Source organism: Clytia hemisphaerica, unplaced genomic scaffold, assembly GCF_902728285.1.
Source record: "Clytia hemisphaerica strain Z4C2 unplaced genomic scaffold, Clytia hemisphaerica genome assembly, whole genome shotgun sequence".
Classification (NCBI taxonomy): domain Eukaryota; kingdom Metazoa; phylum Cnidaria; class Hydrozoa; order Leptothecata; family Clytiidae; genus Clytia; species Clytia hemisphaerica.
The window spans coordinates 418837-442276 of NW_027103495.1; the positions used below are offsets into that span (position 1 = coordinate 418837).

The 23440-nt window shown below is 35.8% G+C and overlaps 2 protein-coding genes across 3 annotated transcripts; one reads left to right on the forward strand and one right to left on the reverse strand.

The window, feature by feature from the left end:
• Positions 1 to 3222: 3222 nt before the first annotated feature.
• On the forward strand, positions 3223 to 5382 carry LOC136798693 (ETS homologous factor-like). 2 transcript variants are annotated; one of them, XM_067055348.1, is made up of 4 exons: positions 3223 to 3262; positions 3641 to 4201; positions 4375 to 4449; positions 5018 to 5382. In XM_067055348.1, the coding sequence occupies exons 2-4, from the start codon at positions 3664 to 3666 to the stop codon at positions 5302 to 5304; spliced, it is 900 nt and encodes a 299-aa protein (XP_066911449.1). In that variant the 5' UTR covers positions 3223 to 3262; positions 3641 to 3663; the 3' UTR covers positions 5305 to 5382. The 2 variants fall into 2 exon arrangements, with proteins under 2 accessions (XP_066911449.1, XP_066911450.1); XM_067055349.1 differs by having other exon boundaries at positions 4378 to 4449.
• Positions 5383 to 8461: 3079 nt separating this feature from the next.
• LOC136798694 (peroxisomal biogenesis factor 3-like) lies at positions 8462 to 23406 on the reverse strand. The gene is made up of 4 exons (XM_067055350.1): positions 23348 to 23406; positions 10943 to 11512; positions 10273 to 10575; positions 8462 to 9333 (listed from the first exon to the last, which is right to left on the reverse strand). The coding sequence occupies exons 2-4, from the start codon at positions 11502 to 11504 to the stop codon at positions 9116 to 9118; spliced, it is 1083 nt and encodes a 360-aa protein (XP_066911451.1). The 5' UTR covers positions 11505 to 11512; positions 23348 to 23406; the 3' UTR covers positions 8462 to 9115.
• Between the last annotated feature and the right edge of the window lie 34 nt (positions 23407 to 23440).

Consider the following 23440-nt stretch of genomic DNA (forward strand, 5'->3'; position numbering starts at 1 on the left):
AGATTAAAAATTTTCTTAAATGAACAGAGCTTTCTAAAATATAATGAAACACTTTTTGAACTTGTCTATCTGCAGTGTAAAGTTGTATAGAAGTAGTCAATATACGGTGAAAAATTGGTTATAAAGAGGCTTAACTGTATGCTCAATGGAGAATTTTTTATTTTTAAAGATTTTGAACACATAAAAGATAACTCTAAAAGGCTGAAAATTCTTCAAAACTTTAATAATATATCTTACAATAGTTTGTAGATGAACATCATATATAATGATTAAATTTTCTAAGAAAAGTAGTTCGCCTACCGCCAATAAATATCTATATTAAAATTAGAAGAAAAAATAATCAATAAAAGCCCACCTTTGGCATACATAACCACTAACTCCCACACTGTGAACTTTTGCTAACTGATAAAATGTATTTAGCATTATATAAAAACGCCAACCTTCTCAAAAACAAAAACAGCTTATAATGAATTGACTTTTTCAACTCTTATAGAATCTGCTAGATCAGCCAGGACCACTACATGGGAAAGCCAACTATTGCCTTAACGGGAAATATTTCCCGAACGAGAAAGTGGAAAACTTCCCGAAAATGGCTAGACTTTCCAAATCGGGAAGTTCACCAGTTTCCCGATCGGAAAAGCACTCTGGAAATGCCTGTGGAATTTAAAACTTGTCCCTCTTGTAAAGGAGGAAAAATAAATAATATTCACCCGGTAGTTAAGAAATCGCTTCTTAATTCTACTTTCCCCATTCCCAATTAAAAACTTCTCCATTTGGAAATTTTTCTCGATCGGGAAACAAAAATCTGCTTTTTTTACAAAAATTCTATTTCCCGTTCGGGGACGATGAACAGTTCTTGACCAAAACGGGAAACAGAAAAATGATAAAATTTTTCTGAATTTTTTCTTTTCGGGTTATTTTCACCTTCCCATTCAAGCAATAGTTGCATTGTTCATGTAGTAGTACCGACTTTAGATCTCTGGTCATTTTGGAAGATTCCGTCACAGTGTTTCAAAATTGAAATACAGGCTGCCGTTGGATTCAAAGCATCTCGTACATAGCAAAAACGTTAAAACCATTCTCACCAGCTTTAAGGCTTGATTCGAATCAATTTTGAAAGAAAATAGGGTGGAAACGAGAGAAAACGTTTCAGATTGATGGGATGGAGCATGTTGCATTGCACCAGCGCAAAAAAAACTTCTCGTGTCTTCAAGCCTTTACTCTGATCTTAGAAATCCCTAAAAAAAATTTAAGCCAGTGAAAGGGTTAGTTTTAGAATGATTTGTTTGTTGATTTCGAACCTTGGTCATTTTGCGACACACAGTTTTTCAGAAAATTGGAAAGAGACTACCATTTAACCCTACTTTTCACTGAATGATTTGGTTTTCTTTGAAAATAACGCCTACTGTACATCTTTTTCTTGAGATTCTAAGAACTTTACCAAGACATTCAAAAGACGTACAAATGACATGACAATGTTATTCTCATTATCACTGGCCGTTCATCGACTCTCCCACAATATCGGTAAATATTAAATAATCTTCATTTTCAAATTAATATTTTTTTGCGTTATTAGTTTTCCTTGGATGTCAAGAGGTGGCAATTGGTTGGTAATTTCTTTTTCATTCAAATTTTCTAATTGATGTGATGAAGTTCCTGGACAAAAGCCAAATATTCCCTCTTCTCCTTCTACAAAACGGGAAAAAGTTGGTTCCACTTTGGCTCATTGTTAAAATCTGATTAATTTGTTGGAAAAGATTTTCATGATATTGATGACGTAATCTTTTATACGAGAGCATTCAAAATGAAGGGCTGTTTACGACTAAATTTGAATTTAAACAATAAAACTAGTGACAAACGCCCGGGCTATTGTGCTTCCGTCCTTTTAAGGTGGATCGTAGGCTGCTTGCATCCTCTAACGAATTCGTGCTTCTTATGCTACCTATGGTTTTGCAGAGGTCTGCGATTCAGACTAGGTGGGTCGTTGCAAAGTTGCTATTCAAGTTTACGTACTGAGTCGGAGTCGTAGAGTCAACTCTTTGCTAGTAAACCATAGGGAAGAAAAAAGCTAGAAACACTTGATTCGATTGAAGAAAATTTCTGATTCTCAGAATAACCAATGAGTCAATAAAACGTGCGGTAATACAGCCCCATTTCAACATTATTAAACAAGAGGAATTTTTTGTTGAAACGTTATCCATCATTAGTTGACATGTTGACGTCACTCAAAAGCAGACTTGAATATTACATTTGTTAAGCGTGTTGAGATATCTCATTTCAACCTTAAGCGTGTCTAACTATCTAGTTTCATCATTCAGATAGTAGAGTACAGAGTTTTATTTTTAACAATCAATGATGATAAATTGTCATTTTGAGTGATATTCCTGTGTTTCATGTATTCCCCCCCCCCAAGAAGTGTTTGATTTTAACCTTCTATTTTTGAAATATTGTAAAAACAACATAATTTTTGGAAAGATAATCTAGAGTCTAGAGTATGCTAATTAATTCATGATATTCATGACGTAATGTTTTCTACGGAAAGACCCCGGTTTTTGCCAGTAGTGGCAAATTTAAACTAGACAAAACTTGTATAAATTACGTCATGAATATCATGAATATAAGACAAAAATATCAGCTACAAGTAAAACAAGGTTTTTGTGTTAAAAGATTTATTAACATACTATTGATGACGTACAGGTGTTGATGATTGATCCTATTACTCTGCTCAATATTTTCATAGTGACCTATTTTTGTATGACATGCCAGCTGAAAGCATGAAACCAAATTCTAAGAAAACCAAAATTACGCGGTGCTCGTGAAAACGTAATTTTTGTTTTGCGATTCTTTCTTATTTAGCTATGCATAAATCCTAATAATGGCTAGGAAAGCCATTCTGGTAGTCAAAATGGGTCTAGATTCTACAAGAGCACGTTTGTATTATGACCTAGCAAATCTTTTCATTTTCAAGAATTTTTTACCTTTTTGCTACCTATCCGTTAGCTCTCATTAAGCTTAGTTCTTCCAGGTCACAGACTATCCATGCAAAAGCCTGTTGTTCATAAAACAGAGAAAAAAAGTCGACATAAACCTTGCGGTCTGTAAGATTTACGCTTTTGTTTTTGGTGACGTCATCATGCGTTGAAAGAAAACTTACTGGAGGTTGGACACTAGCGTATTTAAAAGTGAACATTATAAAGTATTGAAGCTCAGAAATCGTAAACATATCACACAAGTTGGTGAAGAGTCAGCAGTTATCTTTAAGGTAGCTTGTTTTGTCTACTAGAAATCTCTAGCGGAAGGATAAAAGTTTTGGCTTCCGAACATTTTATTTTAAACAATTTCGGATTTCAACTACCTGAGGTGGCAAGCTGTAATAATTATTATACCTCGCTGCCTGGATATTGTTTGCAGTTTAATTGATTTTCCTGGCCCTGAAGAAAATTCTGTACGCCAAAACAAGGCTTTAATTATTGATACCCCTAGGAACTAACTTGTAACGTAGTGAGATAGTTTGGCTTAAAAATTGGGTGCACTTTTTCCTCTACTTATTGACGATTATCAACGAATATTGTTTAGACATTTGTTTCAAATATGCTGGGACACACAAAATATAATTTTTTGTCTGCTTTTCTTATTGTAGCGCTTCTTTTTGTTATAATCGTAATGGATTCAAATATGAAAAACAACGACAGTGGTTGGTCATTAGATTTCCCTACCATTTTGGATTTCACATCTCTCGATTTCACTTCATTTTACAACGACGAAACATGGATGAAATCGGAAGAATATCCGCAAGAGTCGCTACCACTCGAAAATTCTCATTTTGATCCGTTGATGATTGAGATGGATCAATATTTGACACCCCCGCCTACGCCCCCTGAAAGTATATCCGCCTTCCCTCACATCGAAGACTTGCAGCTCTCATCAGAACTCCTTCTCAACGAAACTAAACATATTGATATGCAGGAACTTCAGAAATCAATCACGACTAAAGAACAGACTTTATCAGAAACGCCGACAGATTTTGATGTAGAGGACATTTGGAAATACATTAACACAGACTATAACGAAGACACTTCATATTTACAACAAATAAGCTTAGAAAATAATATCATAGACTTTGTTAATTCGATCGATACAAAGACAAAGCAAGAAACAGATAAGATTTTACCTCACCAAACAACGAACGATACAAAATTAGGTATTTACCGTGTAGCAAATTCACCCACACCCCACTGATTGCTAGACTATGGGTTTGATTTTAAATTTCATTGTGTTTTTTCTTAGTTTCTCTGAGCTTTACTTTCTACCGGGTCTGAGCAATGAGATCTATTCTAGAATGAAATACCTCATAATCATTTTCATTTCTTTCAGAAGAATGTACAAAACAAAGGACAATGGAGAAGAAAAATCTAACGAAAAAAGTTCGAAGAAAAGCTCGAAACCATCGTAAGTTGCCAACAGCTTGTTTTTCTTAGATTTACAGTGTGTTCTAACTGAGGGAAGTTCATAAAAAAAATCTCACCCAATTTCCCCTCCTTGAGGTTTCGAAAAATTCTTGGTGGTCCCTGCCTTTCGTTTTTTGAAAATTATTTAGTGATTCCTCTTACGTTGATATTTTTGGACAAAAATTCGAATATTTAGCAAAAGAACTTGTTTTCCTTGTTGCCCTCAAATTGTTGTCTATCCTGTAAATTTTTACAAAATGATTCATCCCTCATTTTTGGCAATTCCGTCAAGAAATCTCCCTTTTTCTATTTAGATATTTATTTAGATATTTATTGTTCAACACACAGGCCATCAAAAGATTTCAAGTAGACTTCGATGATTAGATTTCACCGATTTCACTTGACTAAACCTTTTTACGGTTAAATTGTTTTCCTCAATCCTCTAAAAAGTAGATAAACGGCAAAACAAAAAAGGTCTCTCTATGATAATTGGAAGTCAAAAATTTCAAAATCCAAATAAATGAATATGGAGAGGATTTTTTTTCTTTACCACTTTTTTCTCTTTTTAGCAAACAATTGTTATCACCTATGGGACTTCATTCGAGACGGATTGAACGATCCAAAAGTCACCTATGTGGTATGGGTCAAACAATCAGAGGGCGAGTTTCGTATCACAAATACATCAGAACTTTCACGTAAATGGGGATATTTGAAAAACTCTAAAAATATGACTTATGATAAATTATCACGCTCTTTGAGGTATTATTGTTCGTTAAATGTATTGGAAAAAGTCCCGGGAACCAGATTGCAATTTCGGTTTGGTAAGAGAAGAACATGGACCAAAGTAAGGAATTGAATCAGAGTTTATTTTTTACAAAATAATATTTTTTCTACTGCAATGGGTTCTTCCAGAAAATGTCCATACATGGGGGGGGGGTGGAGGATATGGTGTCCGGGGGGTAAACTTGCTCTTTTTGGGGGTTATTTTGCTCTGCTAGAGGGTAATTTTGATTGTCTATGGGGTAAACTAATGCTTGTCCGGGGGTCAAATTTACAAAAAATGCTATATCGTCCACCCCCCCCCCCCCATAATATTCAGTTTTTTTCTGGAAAAGCCCAATTTCTTTTTTAAAACTTTAATCTTGTGTACATAAAATATCATATTTAAAATACAATTTATTGAATTGGGTAAGTGGATAAAATGAATATAAAAATTTTTCATGAGTTTTTCCGATAAGTTGTTCTACGGGTTCGACCAATACACCCCTTCTCAAAGACCGCACTGGGACCCCTTCCCACTGGAAAAATTTGCCAAAATATTGCCCCTGGTGGAAAATTATCCTCCCATTTTTATTCCCACTGAAAATAATCAAATTTTAAACCAATCCTCACTACAAAATCTTTTTTATTTGTCCCATCCCCGCCTAATTTTCGGAGTTGAAAATAAAAAAAATATGGGAATATCGATTCTCATTGAGTTTCAGTCCGTTATTTTTATCCTCACTAGCTGAAAAAATCCTACCGGGTCTGTGAGAAGGGTGTGTACCAACTGCAGCTTTTCACATGAACTTGCTTTGGAAGTCCATATTTCAACTGAATTGTTTCCGATTTTAAAATTCAAATTTTTTGATTAACTTCCAAGTTTCGAGAATTTGATGTACATACAATTTCTCATTTTCATTTTCTATTTTGGTTCATTACATTATTAAAATTAATCAATCTTTGCTTTGTAGTTTAATATGTTTTGGTTGTCACTTGTCGATTGACCGACCGACCCTATTTTCTAGCCTGTATTGCAACATTGCAACGAATTCTCATCCCGTTTAATGTTAGAAAAAACTAGTTAAATTGTATTCTTTAGTGTATTCTTTTTATTTGGGTTTCATTTTCTCGACAGGGTGCGTAGTTATTCAATCTCATTCCCAGGGCCTTATTCTCACTTTTCATAATTTTAATGGTCATTTCGAAACGACTACATATCATATAGAAAAAGCAAATCGTCATGGGGACGAGGGTGTGTAATTATTATCCGGAATGTTTTGCTCTAAAGAACAGCCAGATTACACCTACACAAAATCATTATACAATTTTGTCCTAACATGTCAATCAACTTGACCCTCAAAAAATCCCTGACACGTCACATTGTTGGCAGAAATACATGTTTAATTCTAATTTGACAATTTGACAGGTAGACCGAATATTGAGTACAAATTAACCAAAAAAACCACGAAAACATACTAATTTCTATAATTTCCAAAATTAGAAGCTCTGATCTGGTACTTTTATGCAACTTCGATAAGTTTAGTTCGCCAGGGGAATCGTCCAAATTAACTCAAAACATTGGGCCATTCCATTTTATATCTATACATGGGGTGGACGAACATTTCCAGAGGGTGATCCGGGCAAAATTTCCAGGGGGTGTTTTTTTAAAAAGTTATTCTTAAATTTCAAGGGGGTAAAAGACTAATTTAGTTCGTCCACCCTCACTTTTACGTTGCTTTAAGGTATGAAAAGAATTTTTGCAAATTTTGCCATTTTCCAGGGGGGTAACTACACATCTCCAATATTTTTTTTTTGACTTGAAAAGGTTCGTCCACCCCCACCCCCCATTCAGTAGTTTACTTTTAAGTACAAAAGTTTTGGGGAATCCCAGGGAATCATAACATGTGGAAATTCTACTCAACTTTACTCTACTCACATTTCGCCGTATCAATTCAAGACAGCCTTAAGTCCATTTTTTCTATTTTGAGATATAATTGACTTAAAAGGTTTCATTTGCTGATGACTAAGAAATAAATAATGCCAATAGTCCATACTTTTGATATTATGGAGGTACTATTGTTATCTTTTTGTGGTTAAAAAGAGGTTTTAATAGCTTGCTCCAGAGGCTCTAAAATGTCATTTATTGAATTTCATACTAACCAAGTTTCAAGCTAAAATCGAGCTTTAAAATGCCTTAAGTCCATCAACCAGATGTGTTGGACATATAGCTACACATTTCATGTCAATGTTTCATAGAAAAATAAAATTTGGACATACTCTTAGGTGCCAAATAAACCCCCCCGCTTGTTAATTTTTCGATTTTTTTCCAACCCCCTGACCTTATTAGGACCCCTTGGACCTTATTAGGACCCCCCTTTATAAAATTTCGAAAAAATTCCCAGCTACCAAAAGGAAAGTTCCTTGTTTTACTCTAAAAAGTCTAAATTTAGTCTATTTTGACCCGTTTTAGGGTTTTTTTCCATTTCCCAACCCCCCGTTTATTTAATTTGAAAATTTTTTCCAACCCCCCCCCGTTTATTCGAACCCCCCCCCCCCCCCGTTTATTTGGCACCTAAGAGTAAGGTGTCTCAAGACTTTTTACCCTAAAATTCAGGACTTTATATTATGGAACATTCTAAATTCTTATTTTTTTTTTAATTGCAATTCCTATAACAATTCTGTGGATTTGAGGCCATTTTTGGAAAGCGTGTATGCTGAAATAGGGGGTTATGGTCTCAAGTCAGATAGAAAAAAAATGGACTTACGTCTGTCTTGAATTGACATTTATTAAGCTTCGCTTGTTTATAGGAAACGTGTTTTAAAAGAACAAGTAGATTTGCCTTCTAAGAATATCAGTCTCAAAAAGCACGAAAACATCAAAATATGTAGTGTAAAAGAATCAGATCCTGGTATGGCATTCTAAAAAAAGTTACCTGAAATTAATGAAAATCAGTTAAAAGCTTTTGAAAATTCAGCAGTGATTTAGGCACTAGGAATGTTGAAAACCTAAATAAGACCGCGTAATTCATCGATAAAAATCTACGACCCCATAAAGTAGCGTAAAAAGTAACATTTTCAAGATTTTCGATTTTTTAGTCCCCCAATAAACTGGCTTTTGCTAAACGTGCACATTTGCTAGGCCTGTAACATTGGGAACCTTGGATCCTGGTTAATTACAAAGTCATATAATGTTCATGGGATGACTCTGACCTTTTAACATTTTGAAGTAAAAAAGAATGATACAGAGTTCCTTAGTTATTATCAGATTGTATATTGTGAAGATGATTGAATCGACTTTTGCGGCGAAATTCTCTCTAATTACACGTGGGCCATGAATTGGAATAAATTAAATACATGTGAAATGATACTCCCACGGATCAATCAATAAGTCTTTACCTCATCTTTGTTTCCATGGAGAGTTTTCAAGTTTCTACTTTTGTATTTAACGGCGATCTAAATTCCCAGGCAAAATGGGTGCTGGGTATGCACGTGTCTTAAGGGTCAGTTTTTAAACTTCCAAAGGTTCTCTAAGGGACGGAAAAATCCAAAACTTTTAAATCAGTCTCTCTAAGGGTCGGAAAATTCACGATTTTTAGAATTTTTTTTTGATTTTGAGAGAATAAATTATAAAAAGTCTCTCAAATGGTAAGACTTTTTTCAAAAGTAGAAGAAAATTTTTCAAAAAAGTTTCTCTAAGGGTAACCTTTTCAGCACAAATCAGTCTCTCTAAGGGTCTTGGAGGCCCAGCACACATACACAGCATCCCTCAATTCTAATACCCCCGGGTCCAAATTCGATTGCAGAATTAGTTCGAATCAATCCAGTTTGAGCTGATTCAACATTATGTTGATCGTCCAAGTTGCTCGAATGTCAACATCCTGGTAAATTTTCCTTCGCGTAAAACTTCAATCGTATTTTTTGCTGAAAGCTTCGTAAATATTGCTTGAAAAGTCTCGTAAATGAGGTTGTGAGAATAAAACATCTAGCATGCCATTAGAGTCTGCTCGAAAGATCTCATCTAACTGTCTGTTAAGCAAAGGAATGATTTTAGCGATTGGTAATTCGATTTGTTTGTAAAAAGAAGACTTGACGCAGTTATCCAATGAAACCACTGCTTCAGGATCTAAAGGGAAAATATAAACATGTGATACCTTAAGTGGATTAAATTTCGCGTGGATTAATTTTCGCGACTTTCGCGAATTTTGGCCATTTTCGCGAAATTTAGTCCTCGCGAAAAGTTTAAAATCAGAATTTTTGCAAAAACCCCTACGAAAATGAAAGAAATTAGATAAAAAAGAGGCCGATTCGCGAAATTTTGTCCACGCAAAAATTTTAGATTCTCGATTCGCGAAAAAAAGTCCACGCGAAAATTAATCCACTTAAGGTAATTTTTTCCAGTCTGAAACCCTTTCCTCTTTTTTTTATCATGTTAGTCTTCAGTTAATTTAAGTTAATTTTCGATTAATCTCGAGTACGCGACAACTGAGATAAAATTTGGGAATCAAGTAAAATAGCTCGAGCCTTAAAAACTTTAGTGAGGTCTGTTAGCACAAAAATACTTCAGATGGTGATAAAAACTTAAAATTTGGCACAGATGACCCTTAGAGAGTCTTAATTTTAATTTTTAAGACAATAAAATCGAAATTTTGTCACCTGGCCATCTGCCAGAAAAAGCGTTGGGTTAAGCTTCAGGTGTTTTTGTGAAATTATTATTTTCTATGATTTTTGTATTAACAATGAGAAAAAAACACTCCAATTCAAGGAAGTGGAGAAAGTGATGAATAATTTCAAGTTTGAAGATTTCTTATAAAAACATCAAATTGTAATCACTTTTCAAGAGCAAAAGCTGTAACAATTTATAACTGAAGGGTCCTTAAAATGAAACAGCTGTAGCAATACTATCTACAATTCATTTTCAATGTTTTTTAACACGTTTCACGTTTGTTTCGAGTAAAACTGAGCAGGTTTAAGAAAATATGTATGTACGAACAGATGGAGAAAAATTATATTAAGCATCAAAATAGAACCCTATTAAAAAAAGAATTTAAACTAAAAAGCATACCTTCATTTCCAAGGAAATGATCTAATAGGCTGTCCATGACGTAATCAAAAGATGAATCTAGACATTGATTTAGAACCATAGAGCAGTCTTTACTTTCAAACAACGAAATTGTTTCTGTTGTCATTTTCTTATACATTTCGTCAGTCTGTTCATTCTTTGGGAAATTTTCATCGATCATATATTTGCTAAGGTGATGTTTTTCTTTCGTTGCGTCCCCTTTTAATTCACTCATTACTTCATCCAGCAACTCTCTCAGCCTTTGATGTGATAATTTCTCTTTCAATGAAAGGTCTTGGAACTTTGCTGAAGGGAAAGAAAAGAAAAAGAATAAAACAATTACAATTTAATTGTTTACAGCTTTCCAATTAGTGAACTGTTAACTTGACTAAATTTTTACATATTATTGCAGCGTGGCAAGATTTTCTATTTTGATTTCTACATATTTTGGAGAAAAGGTAAACGTTTTTTTAAAACAAACTATATAAGAACATAAGACTTCAATAACCAAAATATTAAAAACAAGTTAAACATCCAATTTCTTAGGAAAATGAACATATAATATAAAGGACACTTTTAGGCTGAAAACAAGTTAAGAACATTGGAGGGCTTCAAAAATTCAAATGTTCTTATAAAAAATGTGTAGGTTAGACTAACAAACAATTTATTATACCTTGCACAAGCTTCAAGCAATCTTGAATCAAGTTTGGAATACATTGCAAAACAAAATGGCGAACATTGTTCATATAATTCAATTGTGTTTCACTCATTTCACTCGAAAGGGTTGATTCATCTTTCTCAGAGGTTTGCACGAAGATATATCCTCCAACAACATTCAGTTGTACTTTCAGAATCACCAATAAAGTAACACTACATATGACAGAACAAATCACTCGAGTAATACTTAAAATCTTTAGTTGTTCCCAAATCTCAAGTTTATTTGACGGTTTACTGCGAAGAGCTTCTAACAAAGTTTCTGTGTCTAAATGTTCAGCAATGGTATTACGCATCTCTGGCAGAAATGAGAAGAATGTCATAGTACATGTTCTTTGATTACTTTCGAAATGATATTGTTTCTTGGTAAATGATGTGAATTCTTTGACTTTTTCTTTCTCCCATTCTTCATACTTCCATTGAACATACTTTGAAATGGCGTAAGTTCCAACAGCAAGGACTCCAGTTGTGATGATCTTCTTCTTGTGGCGTTGGTAAAACCCCTTCAGATAATTGAACATTTTTCTATCTAAATTGATAAAAGAATTTGATTCATTGATATGTTACTTTACGCTCTTTTCAAAAAGACACTTTATTTCAAAATATGAAACGCAAAATAACCCGGTAGGGGGTGTCCCTTTCTGGGTAACCACCAACCTTTAAAATACAATCTGCAAACGCACTTTGCAATGAAAATCAATACATTTTGTAATACAAAGGATGAAGGATCTAGAAATTGGCAAAGGTTATTTACATATAGATAATTACATAATTATCATCTAACTCTAACACCAAGTATTGATATCACTTTCCAATCATTCCTTTTTACTAGCTGGCCTCAATATATATGTATTTTTTTATCCACCTTAATTCCGTTAATTTTCGCGCAGCTCGTAAAATAGATTATTTGCGCATACTGACGCATTTTCGCGCATCTTGCAATTTCTGGGGTAATTTTTGAGTGTTTTGGTAATTACTAAGGTAATAATTAAATAAACAACCCTCGTATAGAACCTCTAATTTTTTTCATTTTTATAATATTTTTACTTATACTTGGAATACTTGGAAGTGCTTTCGATGGTCTTCCATCTAGGTGAACAATCCAATGTCCGCCTGCCGATTATTGATTTGATGTTTGATTGAGTTGGATGCAGCATTTGTTGTTGCACCTGGAACAGAAGGTTCATCCGGAACAAAAACAAGGAACTTGTCTAGCTTCTTTTTGAATTCTAGCACAGGGCATCCACTTAAATTCCTCAATTCTTTAGGGAGGGAGTTGAACAAGATTGGCCCACGGGTTGATAAGAAATTATGTCGGATTGACTGTAGGGCAACTGATGTTCCTGTGATTCGGGCTTTAACAAAGCACAATCTTCCAAGTCTGGGTTGGAAAACAGGTCGTAACCCGTCTGACTGGTTGATATTAGGCACAAGGTTTTCAAGGATCTTCCACGTGTAGATGATCATGTATCTTTCACGTCTTCTTTCTAGCGAATAAAGCTTGAGTGCCTTCAATCTTGACCAGTATGATTTTTCGGGGTGAATGATTTTTCGAATGAAGCTCCACTGGACCATTTCAAGACTTTGTATATCACATATTAGCCATGGGTTCCAGAGTTGAGAACAATATTCGAGTTTTGGAAGAACAAGAGATTTCCAGAGAGTGAGCATTGGTGTAGCTGCTCTTGTTCTGAAAGTTCTCAGGATCCAGGATGAGGTTTTACGAGCATTGATAACAACATTGTTGATGTGGTGTTTGAATTTACAATCATTGGACCAGGGCCCGCGCCACGATTTTGAAAGTGAGGGGGCCAACAAAAATATAGTGACTAAGGCAAGGAGGCACAACCATGGTTTGCGCCGACGGGCCGGAAAATTTTCGATTTTGACATGTCTTATTTGGCTAAAACAGCTTCCTTTTTGTTCTGATTTTCCGAAAGAAAACAGTTGAGTTTGTATAATTAGACTTATTTAAGTGTCCACCTGTCCCCTTTTAGAAAGTTTCTAACGTTTTTATTGGCACGCACACGGAAAAGAAAAAAATAATTAGGTGAAGAGAAATTTTTTATTTTGCTTTGCAAAAAAGTGGAGGGGCCATGGCCCCCCCGGCCCCCCCGGTGGCGCGGGCCCTGATTGGACATCAGTACTCCAAGGTCTTTGACATATTCATATTCTTTGATTTCAATGTTGCTACTGCTTGTGTAGTGTGTTTCAGCTTTAACTTCAGTGTTTGGGCCATATCTCAGCAGCTCAAACTTGACAGCATTAAACTCCATGTTATTGTCATCTGACCATACATAGACTGAATTTAGGTCTCCTTGAAGTTTTTGTGTATCCTCAACGATTTCTATGCCTTTGATGAGTCTTGTGTCATCTGCAAAGCTTCTTGTCGAAGAGTGTTGAACTTTTTCATCAATGTCCCCCATTAAGATGAGGAAAATCAATGGTCCCAAAACACTCCCTTGTGGGACGCCTGATATGACAGGTGTTGGGTTAGATGGAGTCCCATCCACTAGTACGGTTTGATAGCGATTGGTTAAAAACGATTGTAACCATTTCAAGACTTTTCCACCAATACCAAGATTTTGAACTTTGGTAAGAGCGAGGTTTAAGTCCACTTTTGCGTATGATTTGTAAGATTAGGCATTAAGGCAGGGCTGTCTGATTTAGGACCACTCACAGTATAAGGCAGAAGGCCTTCTTAGGGGCATTCAATTGAGGTCTGTAAATTACACGCTATAAAAATTTGTGAATAGCAGCTTTCTGGCCTGTCTTGTCATAAAAATCATAAAAATCATAACCGCACTCAAAAAAATTACATTTACATCTTTTTTCACTGTTTTTTGCCTAGACGACATAGCAAATGTAGTAGGTATAAGTAGACTTTAATTGGCTGTAGAAATTTTTTCCATCGGTAGAAATTTCTCCAACTTTCAACAATGATAGAACACACCTATTTGAACAAAATTAATCAGCGCATTTTTATCTTTCTACTTCTTCATCTTTAATGAAGCTCTCAAAGTCAAATAGAATTAAGCAAATAAGATATTCATATAATTGTGAAATGCTGTTCGCGCTTTCGCTACAGTGGAGTGCATGTGCGGCAACAAACTCAGCTTCTGTTGGCTGATCATAATGGCTGTTTTAGCCTTACCACCCTTGAAGCAGCGGGCACCTTTATCATTCCGCAACTCTGTCCACCATTTTAAATGAGTTAGTAATAGATCCAAAAGGGCGCCCTCATCAAGGAAGATCATTTGCCTTGGTCTTGGCTTTGGGAATAGTAATGTTTTTGATTGTTTCGATGGAATATGGTATTAAACTTTAAATTTAAAAGTGTAATTTAGTTTTTGCTAACTAATAGAATGGCAGGATCCTGGATTGCTTCCTTAACTGCAAGCGGTTAGGCATTGGGTTTGAAAATCAAGGGTGCTTGCATTTGGTGGTTCATGCAGGGATCGTAGACCTATTTCACTGATATGGGCAAATTTCAGAAAAATACTTAGAAAACAGTTAGAAACACTTTGAGAAAGACAGAAAATCAGGATAGAAGATTGGAAAGTAGAAAATAGGGGGGAAATAAGCAGTACAGTCAAGTATCAATATTGGAGGTATTACAAAAATCGCTACTTTTTACCGTAATCACTTTCGTTTTTAACATAAGGTCTTAACAACGAGTGCCCCTGGCATAGTTACGGGGCATTGAGAAAAAATCCTCAAAGAGTTTCAAACAGATTGACGCTATCATATTCTACATTACAAAATACACCTGTTCTATGTTGGGTTTTTTTCTCGGTGTTTTGTAGCCTTAATTAGTGTCATGCAAAGTAAATAAAACCCCCTGGAATTCTTTAGGTTTTGATAAGCAAAATACTTATATACATACTATTGTTTACTTTTCAGGTATTCATCCAATCAGAATTCACGCTCAGAAACTTTCAACCAATCAAAATTCAACCATGACGCGGGAAATGATCCAATCAGAATCCCAAAGCTAAAGACTTACAGCCAATCAGAATTTGTTAGCGGGCGGTACTCATCCAATTGGAATCGCGTAACACGAAAGCGAAAGTGAAAGTAAAGGCGGAAATATATTCTTTTTTCGACGTCATTTGCATATATTAGAACAGAAAGAAAGGCCAATTTGTCAAAGATTTGTTTAAAACCACCTTATTTTTTGTTGAGTATCGGCTAAATTTATCGAAAAAATATGCTTTTCAACATTAATCTTAAAATCTCTTTTAAAATTGTTAAGTATCCCAGGGCTCAACGCCAAAAGAAAAATAAGCGGGCGGAACCGCCTTCGTAGTTTAATCCCAGGATTGAAAAACCTGGAGAAAACCTTTTCCGTACATATAATGTAGCTAAGGAATTCTGAAACACAGCATTTAAAGTGAAACAAGATGGCGGAGAAGTAGTGATTGGAGGTTTTTGTAATTAGACAGCATGACAAAGGTTTGTTATATTTTAGCATAACAAAGACAAACTCAGGAGGTAAGGTAAATTGCGTTTTGACTGCTTTTAACTGTTTTTCTAATAAAGAATATCTTCAAACTTGACTTCACTGCCATTGCATGTTAATTCATCGATTACTTACTTTTGGTTACTTTTGGTTGTCTTCGAGCTTCATGCTCTGGCAAGAAACTTTCTGCTTCACACCACAATGCTGCATCCATCAAACCTGAATAAGGAAGGATGTCAGCAGCTAAACAGTTTTCATGTCAAGAATGGAGTTAGAGTCGGCTCTCCTGCACCCTGTGTAACCATGAATCTGTGGCTCGTCTGGGATCGAACTGAGGTGTCTGTCTAGAGAGTTTTTGAACTTTTCGACTGTAACATTCTTCATATCTCTAATACTCTTGGGCATTGAATTGAATAATTTAGCACCTTGCACAACAAGAGTGCTATCATGTAGTTTTGAACTATGGGTGCGAACACACATCCTTCCCAATCTTGGGAGTTCCTTGAATTGAAATTTATTGTTGATGTTTGGAACCAGATTTTCAGCTATTTTCCATGTATACAGGATCCGATATCTCTCCCTTCTTCTTTGAAGTGAGTAAAGTTTTAGCTTTTTCAGACAATCCCAATAGTTTTTTGGAGTGCCAGTTATTCTTTTGAGAAATGATTTTTGGATTTCTTCTAATCTTTGGGTAGAACTGACAGCACTTGGACTCCATAGGACTGAGCAATATTCAGTGACTGGAATAACCAATGATTTGTAAAGAGTAATCATTAGTTGGGGTAAACGCGAAGAGAAAGTCCGCAGAATCCAGGAAATCAAGTTTTTTGCTTTCTCAATGACTGAATTTATTTGATGTGTAAAGACAGCATCATCTGACATTAGTACTCCCAGGTCCTTCACAAATTTCTTCCTTTCGATATTTTCTCCTGAAGGGGATTTGTAGTGAGTTTGGTTTTTTATTTCTTCATCTGGACCATAGCGTAGAAGTTCAAACTTTGTGTCGTTTAGTTTCATGTTGTTTTCTTCAGTCCAGTCATAGACTTTTTCTAGTTCTTTTTGAAGAATTTCAACATCCTTTGTGTTTTTGATTGATTTGGTGGCACGTGTATCATCAGCAAATGATTTCAATACACAGTACAGTACTTTTTCATCAATGTCACCAATCAATATTAGAAATATAAGAGGTCCCAATACACTGCCTTGAGGGACTCCTGAAATTACTTTCTGGGCTTTGGACTTGACACCATTTACTATTACTGTTTGATATCTTTCAGTAAGGAATGATTCAATCCATCTGTGGATTGGTCCGGATATACCCAATTGCTTTAATTTCCCAAGTACAACTGCATGATCGACTTTGTCGAAAGCCTTTGAGAAATCAAGGTAAACAACATCTGCATTCAAACCCTCATCTAATATGTCAAGAATGAGGTCGTGTTGCTCGAGAAGCTGACTAAGGCAGGATCTCCCACTTCTGAAACCATGTTGGTTTGGATTGAAAAGGTCGTTGTTGTTCATGTGATTTACAATATGATTTCTCAATATTTTCTCGAAAATTTTTATCACATGCGAGGTGAGTGCAACAGGTCTGTAGTTGGCAGCCAGAGATCTGCTTCCTCCTTTGTGAATTGGTGTTATGGTGCATTTTTTCAGTTCAGTTGGAACAAGACCTATTTCTAGGCTTTTCTTCCAGAGTAAACACAGTGGAACGGATAACTCATCTTTGCATTTTTTGAGAAACATAGCTGGAAATCCATCAGGTCCTGCAGAAGATGATGGAGACAGCTCATTTATTGCTTTAACGATGGAGTCTTCTGTTATGTTAATCTCATCAATCTTGACGTTTGTTTTGTCTTGGTTAGGTTGTGGTTGTGGTTGCTTTGGTTTACTGAACACTTTAGCATATTGGTCGGCTAAGAGATCAGCCATTTCTTTGCTTCTTTGTGTAAGTTCTTCATTGCAATTCAATAGGGGTCCGATATTAGACCGAATTTTCGATTTCTTTTTTGCATAGGTAAAGAAATATTTTGAATTCTTTTTAATTGAGTCAATCACTTTGCTTTCCACGTGACGCTTTGACTCATTAAAAGATTTTTGAAGTTTTTTCTCAATTTGTAAAAGTTCATCTTTTATCTTGTCTTTCTTGGATTTGGAGTTGGTGTGTAAAAGTTTTTTTGTAATTTTTCTTCTTCTTTTTGTAAGAGAGTGACGGTATCTCTCAGCTTTTGATTTCGTTTTTGATATGATCTTGGCCTTCACGGGAACTCTGCTTTCGCATATTCTGTAGCACATGTTGTTGAAGGTTTCCAAAATAACATCTGGGTCTTCAGTATCGAACTCACTTGGCCAGTTGACATATTTGAGATCATCTTTAATAGTTTCCCAATCAATGTCATCAGCAAAATAATTCAGTGTGTTGAATTTTGTGCGTGGCTCTTGTTGATCGTCGTCCAGAAAGGAGTTTTGAACTTTCAGAGTTGTTGATACAAGTACAATTTTGTGATGTGATGTGCTTTGCAATACAGGTACTGTTGTGTAGCTGTGTATTATTTGTTCGTTGTTAGTGAAAACAAGGTCTAATGTATTTCCGTCCTTGTGTGTCGGCAAATCGATATATTGTGACATGAAGAATTCGTTGCAAAACTGATTCAAAGAGTTTAGAATAAGACGGTCGTTGATAGTACATCCTGATTTTGGAAGGCCCTCAGGCCAAGTTGCTTTTGGAAGGTTGAAATCACCTCCAAAAATGATATTTGGTACGGTTTCTAACTTTGAAAGTGCATTTTTTACACCATTGATAGGAATGATAAAATCATTTGCGGTTGAAGGATTACCATTTGCTTTGTCGTCAGGTTGTCGGTAGACTACCAGGATAGCCAGATTTTCGATGCTTGAGTATAGGCAAAGAAGTTGTACACTGGGCGAGGAGTGAGAATAGATTTTTTCGCATGAAGCTGCAATATCATCCCTGACATAAAAACAAACTCCACCAGTAAATCTGCCTCTAGATTTCTTCTTTCTTGTTGAATCACATCGGAAGGGAGCGAAACCTTCTACTTTAAGTTCTGCGTCTTTATGGTTATATAACCAAGTTTCTGACAATCCAACAAAAAGTTGGTTTTCATTACAAACATTATCTTTAATAAAGGGAACTTTGCTGGGTACTGTTTGTGGACAAAGCCCTTGTATGTTAAAAAATGCAAAGCTATTCACTACTGGAATGTTTGCATTGGGTTGAATGGTAGTTGAGGGATTTGGAATGGTGGTCTGAGTGGTAGTCCTTGTGGGGGTATCAGATGAGTCTGTTGTGGAGGTATTTGGTGAGTCTGTTGTTGAGGTAATTGATGAGTCTGTTGTAGGTTTTGTACTTGAAATTGAATGTCTTGGATTTTCTGTCCCAGTGTTTCCAGAATTTCTTCCTTCAACAGACGAATCATATCTAAAAAATGACCAGGCTCTTGTTTGTTATTGTTTGATTGTTTGTTATTGTGCACTACACTACTTTTCACAGTTGGAGGTTGTCTTTTTGTTCCTTTTACATGAGCAAAACGACAGGATTCTGAAAAGCATTCTCCTTTCCGAAGGGAATCTAAACACATTTTTGGATGAAAGTCCTTGCATTTAGTTCCAAGGTTACATCCTCTTGGTTGCCTTGTTCCATGTTGTGTGAACTTGCGACACGTTTTAGGGTGAGTGTAGTTGCATTCCTTTCCTTTTAGGCCATGCTTGCATGTTCCACTTTTGTAAAATTTGCAGATTTGGGATTTCTTTTCATTATCTTTGATTTCGCCTCTTCTTGTTTTGTTTTGATCGGGAGAATGTTATAGCGTGCCAATTGCAATTTGAGCAAAACTTCTTAATATAGGTAATATCAATTTTCCTGCTTGTTTTACTTTTACTTTTTACATTTACAATTGTCATGTTAACGAGGAGAGTTTGGAGTGGCTTTGTCCAGGTTGTGCACTGGCAGATATTTCGAACAGTCTCTTTGACACCTCAATCTCTTCTTGCAGTTCCGCTTCAAGTATTGAAAACAATCTTCCAAAGAAAAAAGTCAGTAAGCTTCGAATTGTTATCTGTAACTTTCAAAGTATTTACAACAAAAATGAAGAACTTTCAAATTATCTCATTACAAATGATATAGACATTTTGATTGGGACTGAAACACACCTATCTTGTAACATTCTTAACTCTGAGCTTATCCCAAAAACAGGCTATCAAATTGTTCATCGGTGTGACCGTAATGATGGGTACGGAGGCGTTATCATCATCGCAAAGGAATCTTTGATCACTGAACCCATAAAGGCTTCTAACAGTCATCAAATAATCGCTGTAAAAGTGGAGACATTCCAGAAGCCCATAATCATCTCATCTTGCTATCGATCACCAAACAGCTCAATTCAGGAAAACAATGACCTTGTCCAATCAATAAACAACCTGTCCAAAAAATTCAAATCAAACCCTCAGTTTATCGGAGGAGATTTCAATCTACCAGATGTTGATTGGGAGTCATACACAATTACTGGATCTCAATACCCTCGAGCACTGAATGAGCAATATCTTGAGGCATTTGACATAAACAGTCTTTCCCAAGCTGTCAATTTTCCAACCAGACAAAAATCTATCTTAGACCTACTCATTACCAACAGACCGTCCTTCATCGAAAGCTGCAGACCAACACCAGGTTTTGGAGATCACCAGACAGCTGTTCTTGCTGACGTTTATTGCCACCCTAAAAGACAGCGACCTGTACAACGAAAAATCTACCTCTGGAACCGTGCTAACTTCGACCAGATGAAGCAAGATGTAAGACAAGCGTCAGACCAATTCTTGGAAAACGAAACAACCGATACACCGATCAATAACTTGTGGTTAAAATTCAAAAATATCATTACCACTGCTCAAGAAAGCAATGTACCGTGCAAAAATTCAACTAAACGATACAACCAACGGTGGTTTAACCAATCATGTAGACGTGCTGTTCGAAAAAAGCAAAGATTATATAATAGATACAAACGCACAAAGCAATCAGCTGACTGGAACAAATACATAAAAGCTGCAAAGAAAGCAAGATTGACTTGTAAACAAACTTGTGATAAATTTATCAACGACAATTTTTTATCAGAACACAAATCAAATCCGAAAAAGTTCTACAGTTACATCAAATCGAAAAAGCAGGATAATATCGGAATCACTTCTTTGCTCTCAAATGGAAATACTTTTACTGATGACACTCAAATTGCAAAAATCCTCAATAATCAATTTCTGAGTGTTTTTTCAGAAGATGACGGCCGAACACCAGATATAAAAGGAAATACCTGTCCACCCATCAGTGAATTAGAAATAACACAAAATGGTGTTCAAAAATTACTTTCAGAGCTCAACCCCAGCAAAGCTAATGGACCAGATCAAATTTCCACCAGAATTTTGAAGGAGTGTGCTGATATAATAAGTAAACCCCTTACTCTCATCTTTCAAGCTTCGCTGAAGCAATCAAAAATTCCAGATGACTGGCGCAAAGCAACCATTACTCCGCTATATAAAGGCAACAACAAAAGCAGATCAAACCCTGAAAGCTACCGCCCTGTGAGCCTAACGTCTGTACTATGTAAAACACTCGAACACATAATTCACAGTCACATAATCAACCATTTAGAGCAGCAAAACATCCTCACTGACCGACAACATGGATTTAGAAAGAAACGATCCTGTGAGACACAATTAGTAAAAACTGTTAATGATCTAGTCAAGATATTGAATGAAAAAGGGCAAACTGATGCTATACTTTTGGACTTCAGTAAAGCTTTCGACAAAGTTTGTCACCGCAAGTTACTTTTAAAGCTAAGCTTCTATGGAATCAAAAACAACTTGTTGACTTGGATAGAGGATTTTCTCAGTAACCGAACCCAAAAAGTACTCGTTAGAGGCGTAGAATCACCAGAGGGAAAAGTAACATCCGGAGTCCCACAAGGATCGGTACTGGGACCCCTGCTGTTTTTAGTATATATAAATGACATATCATTAGCAGTCACATCCTCAGAGATAAGTCTTTTTGCTGATGACGCTCTACTTTACAAATCCATCAAATCAATCAAAGATGCCAGAGATCTGCAAAATGACATGAACCACCTTACCCAATGGGAAAAGGACTGGTCCATGGAGTTTAATGCTGACAAATGTAAAGTCCTGCGATTTACAAATAAACACAAAAAAACTGAAGAAACATATTCAATCCATGGCTACAATCTCGAATTGGTAAAATCAGCTAAATATCTAGGAGTGATCTTGGATAGCAAATTAACATTCAACAAACATATCACAACAACGTCTGCAAAGGCTCATAACTGTCGACATTTTTTGCAACGAAATCTTCGAATGTGTGACAAGGAAGTTAAACTCCAATGCTACAAAACCTTTGTACGACCCATAATCGAATATGCATCAATAGTATGGGACCCAGTAGGAAATCTAAAACTCAATCGACACATAGAGTCTGTACAACGAAAATCAGCTAGATGGATTTCTAATCAATGGCAACGAGAAGCCTCTCCAACTAGTATGATTAAGAACCTTGACCTGCAAACATTGGAGCAGAGGCGTACAGTCAAGCGCTTAACATCTCTCTACCAGTTTCACCATGGAATCAAGTTCATGCCTCCTAATACCATTAAACCTCAGAGATGCAATGATCTTCGATTTCAGCCAATCCAAGGTGCAATTCAACGGTATACCTACTCCTTCTACCCATACACAATCAAAGAATGGAATATGCTTTCAGCTGGTCTGGTTAATGCTGAGTCGTTAGATATATTTAATGATAAATTAGTGGCCTTCCTCAAATAGATTATTTTCTTAAGTTTGCTTCAAATCTCAGTGTTAATTAATCTTGTCTTGTCTTATCAAGTTTTCAAAATTCTTTCAGTGATGCGTGATTCAATTCAACCTTGCAATCTAATTTATTTCAATTTATCTTATGTTTTATATATTAGTTAATAAAATGTTTTTACTCAGAATTGTTTTTATCCTTCACATATTTTTATCGTTCACATTTTTAGCCTTTTAGTTTGTTTTCAATGTCAATACAGCCATGTAGCTCTTTTTGGTAACCAATTAAATTCCTCAGTAATCTAAGTTCTTTTTTCTGCAATATTCAATTACCTCTTAATCCAAAGTGGTTGCCTTTTTATTAAATTCTAGATTTTATTATATTTAGATAGATTTTATTTTATTACCATTTTATTTTACATTCAGGAAATTGTACGTATGTACCCTATGAATTATTGAATAGAAATAGAAATAGAAATTTACTTGCATCCACTGAAGTGTGGAGTAATTAGTTATACAAAAGACTACTGTTGCATCCCGGGGGGGGTACTAGGGTTGCGAGCTGACGGGGGGGTGACGCCAGACTTTCGAACTTTGGACCCTTACCGGGACTAAAAAGGAGAAAACAAAGGAAAATTTTGGGAATTTTGCGACCCTTAGCGGGACAAATTTGACCAATTTTGACCAAATTTCGATCTTTCAGGGGGTAAAAAGTTTAAATTTTCCAATTTTTCGACCCTTAGTGGGACTGAAATTTGATTTTCTGATTTTTCCGACCCTTAGCGAGCGGGACTTTGGAAGTCCAAAAAAGGTACCCTTAAGGGCGGCACATACCGTACCCTCCATTTGCCTAAGTACCCCCCCCCGGGTGTTGCATTTGCCTAAATAATCCAAGATGAGGTGCCGTTGTTCATGATCTCTTCATGATATTCATGAGCTCTCTCTCTTTCACACTATCACAGCAATTTCAGTTCATTCAGAAAATATAATTTGCATCAATCATCAATTTGAAAACAATCAATCACCAACTCTATCAGCATTAGCAATCTATCTAACAACTCAAAGTTTTCTTACCTACTCCTTTTGAGCATGACTAACTACTCTGTAAACTGCAGACTGGAACAGCAGGCTGCTTTGTATTTTCATCCCGATTAACTTCGCGCGCAA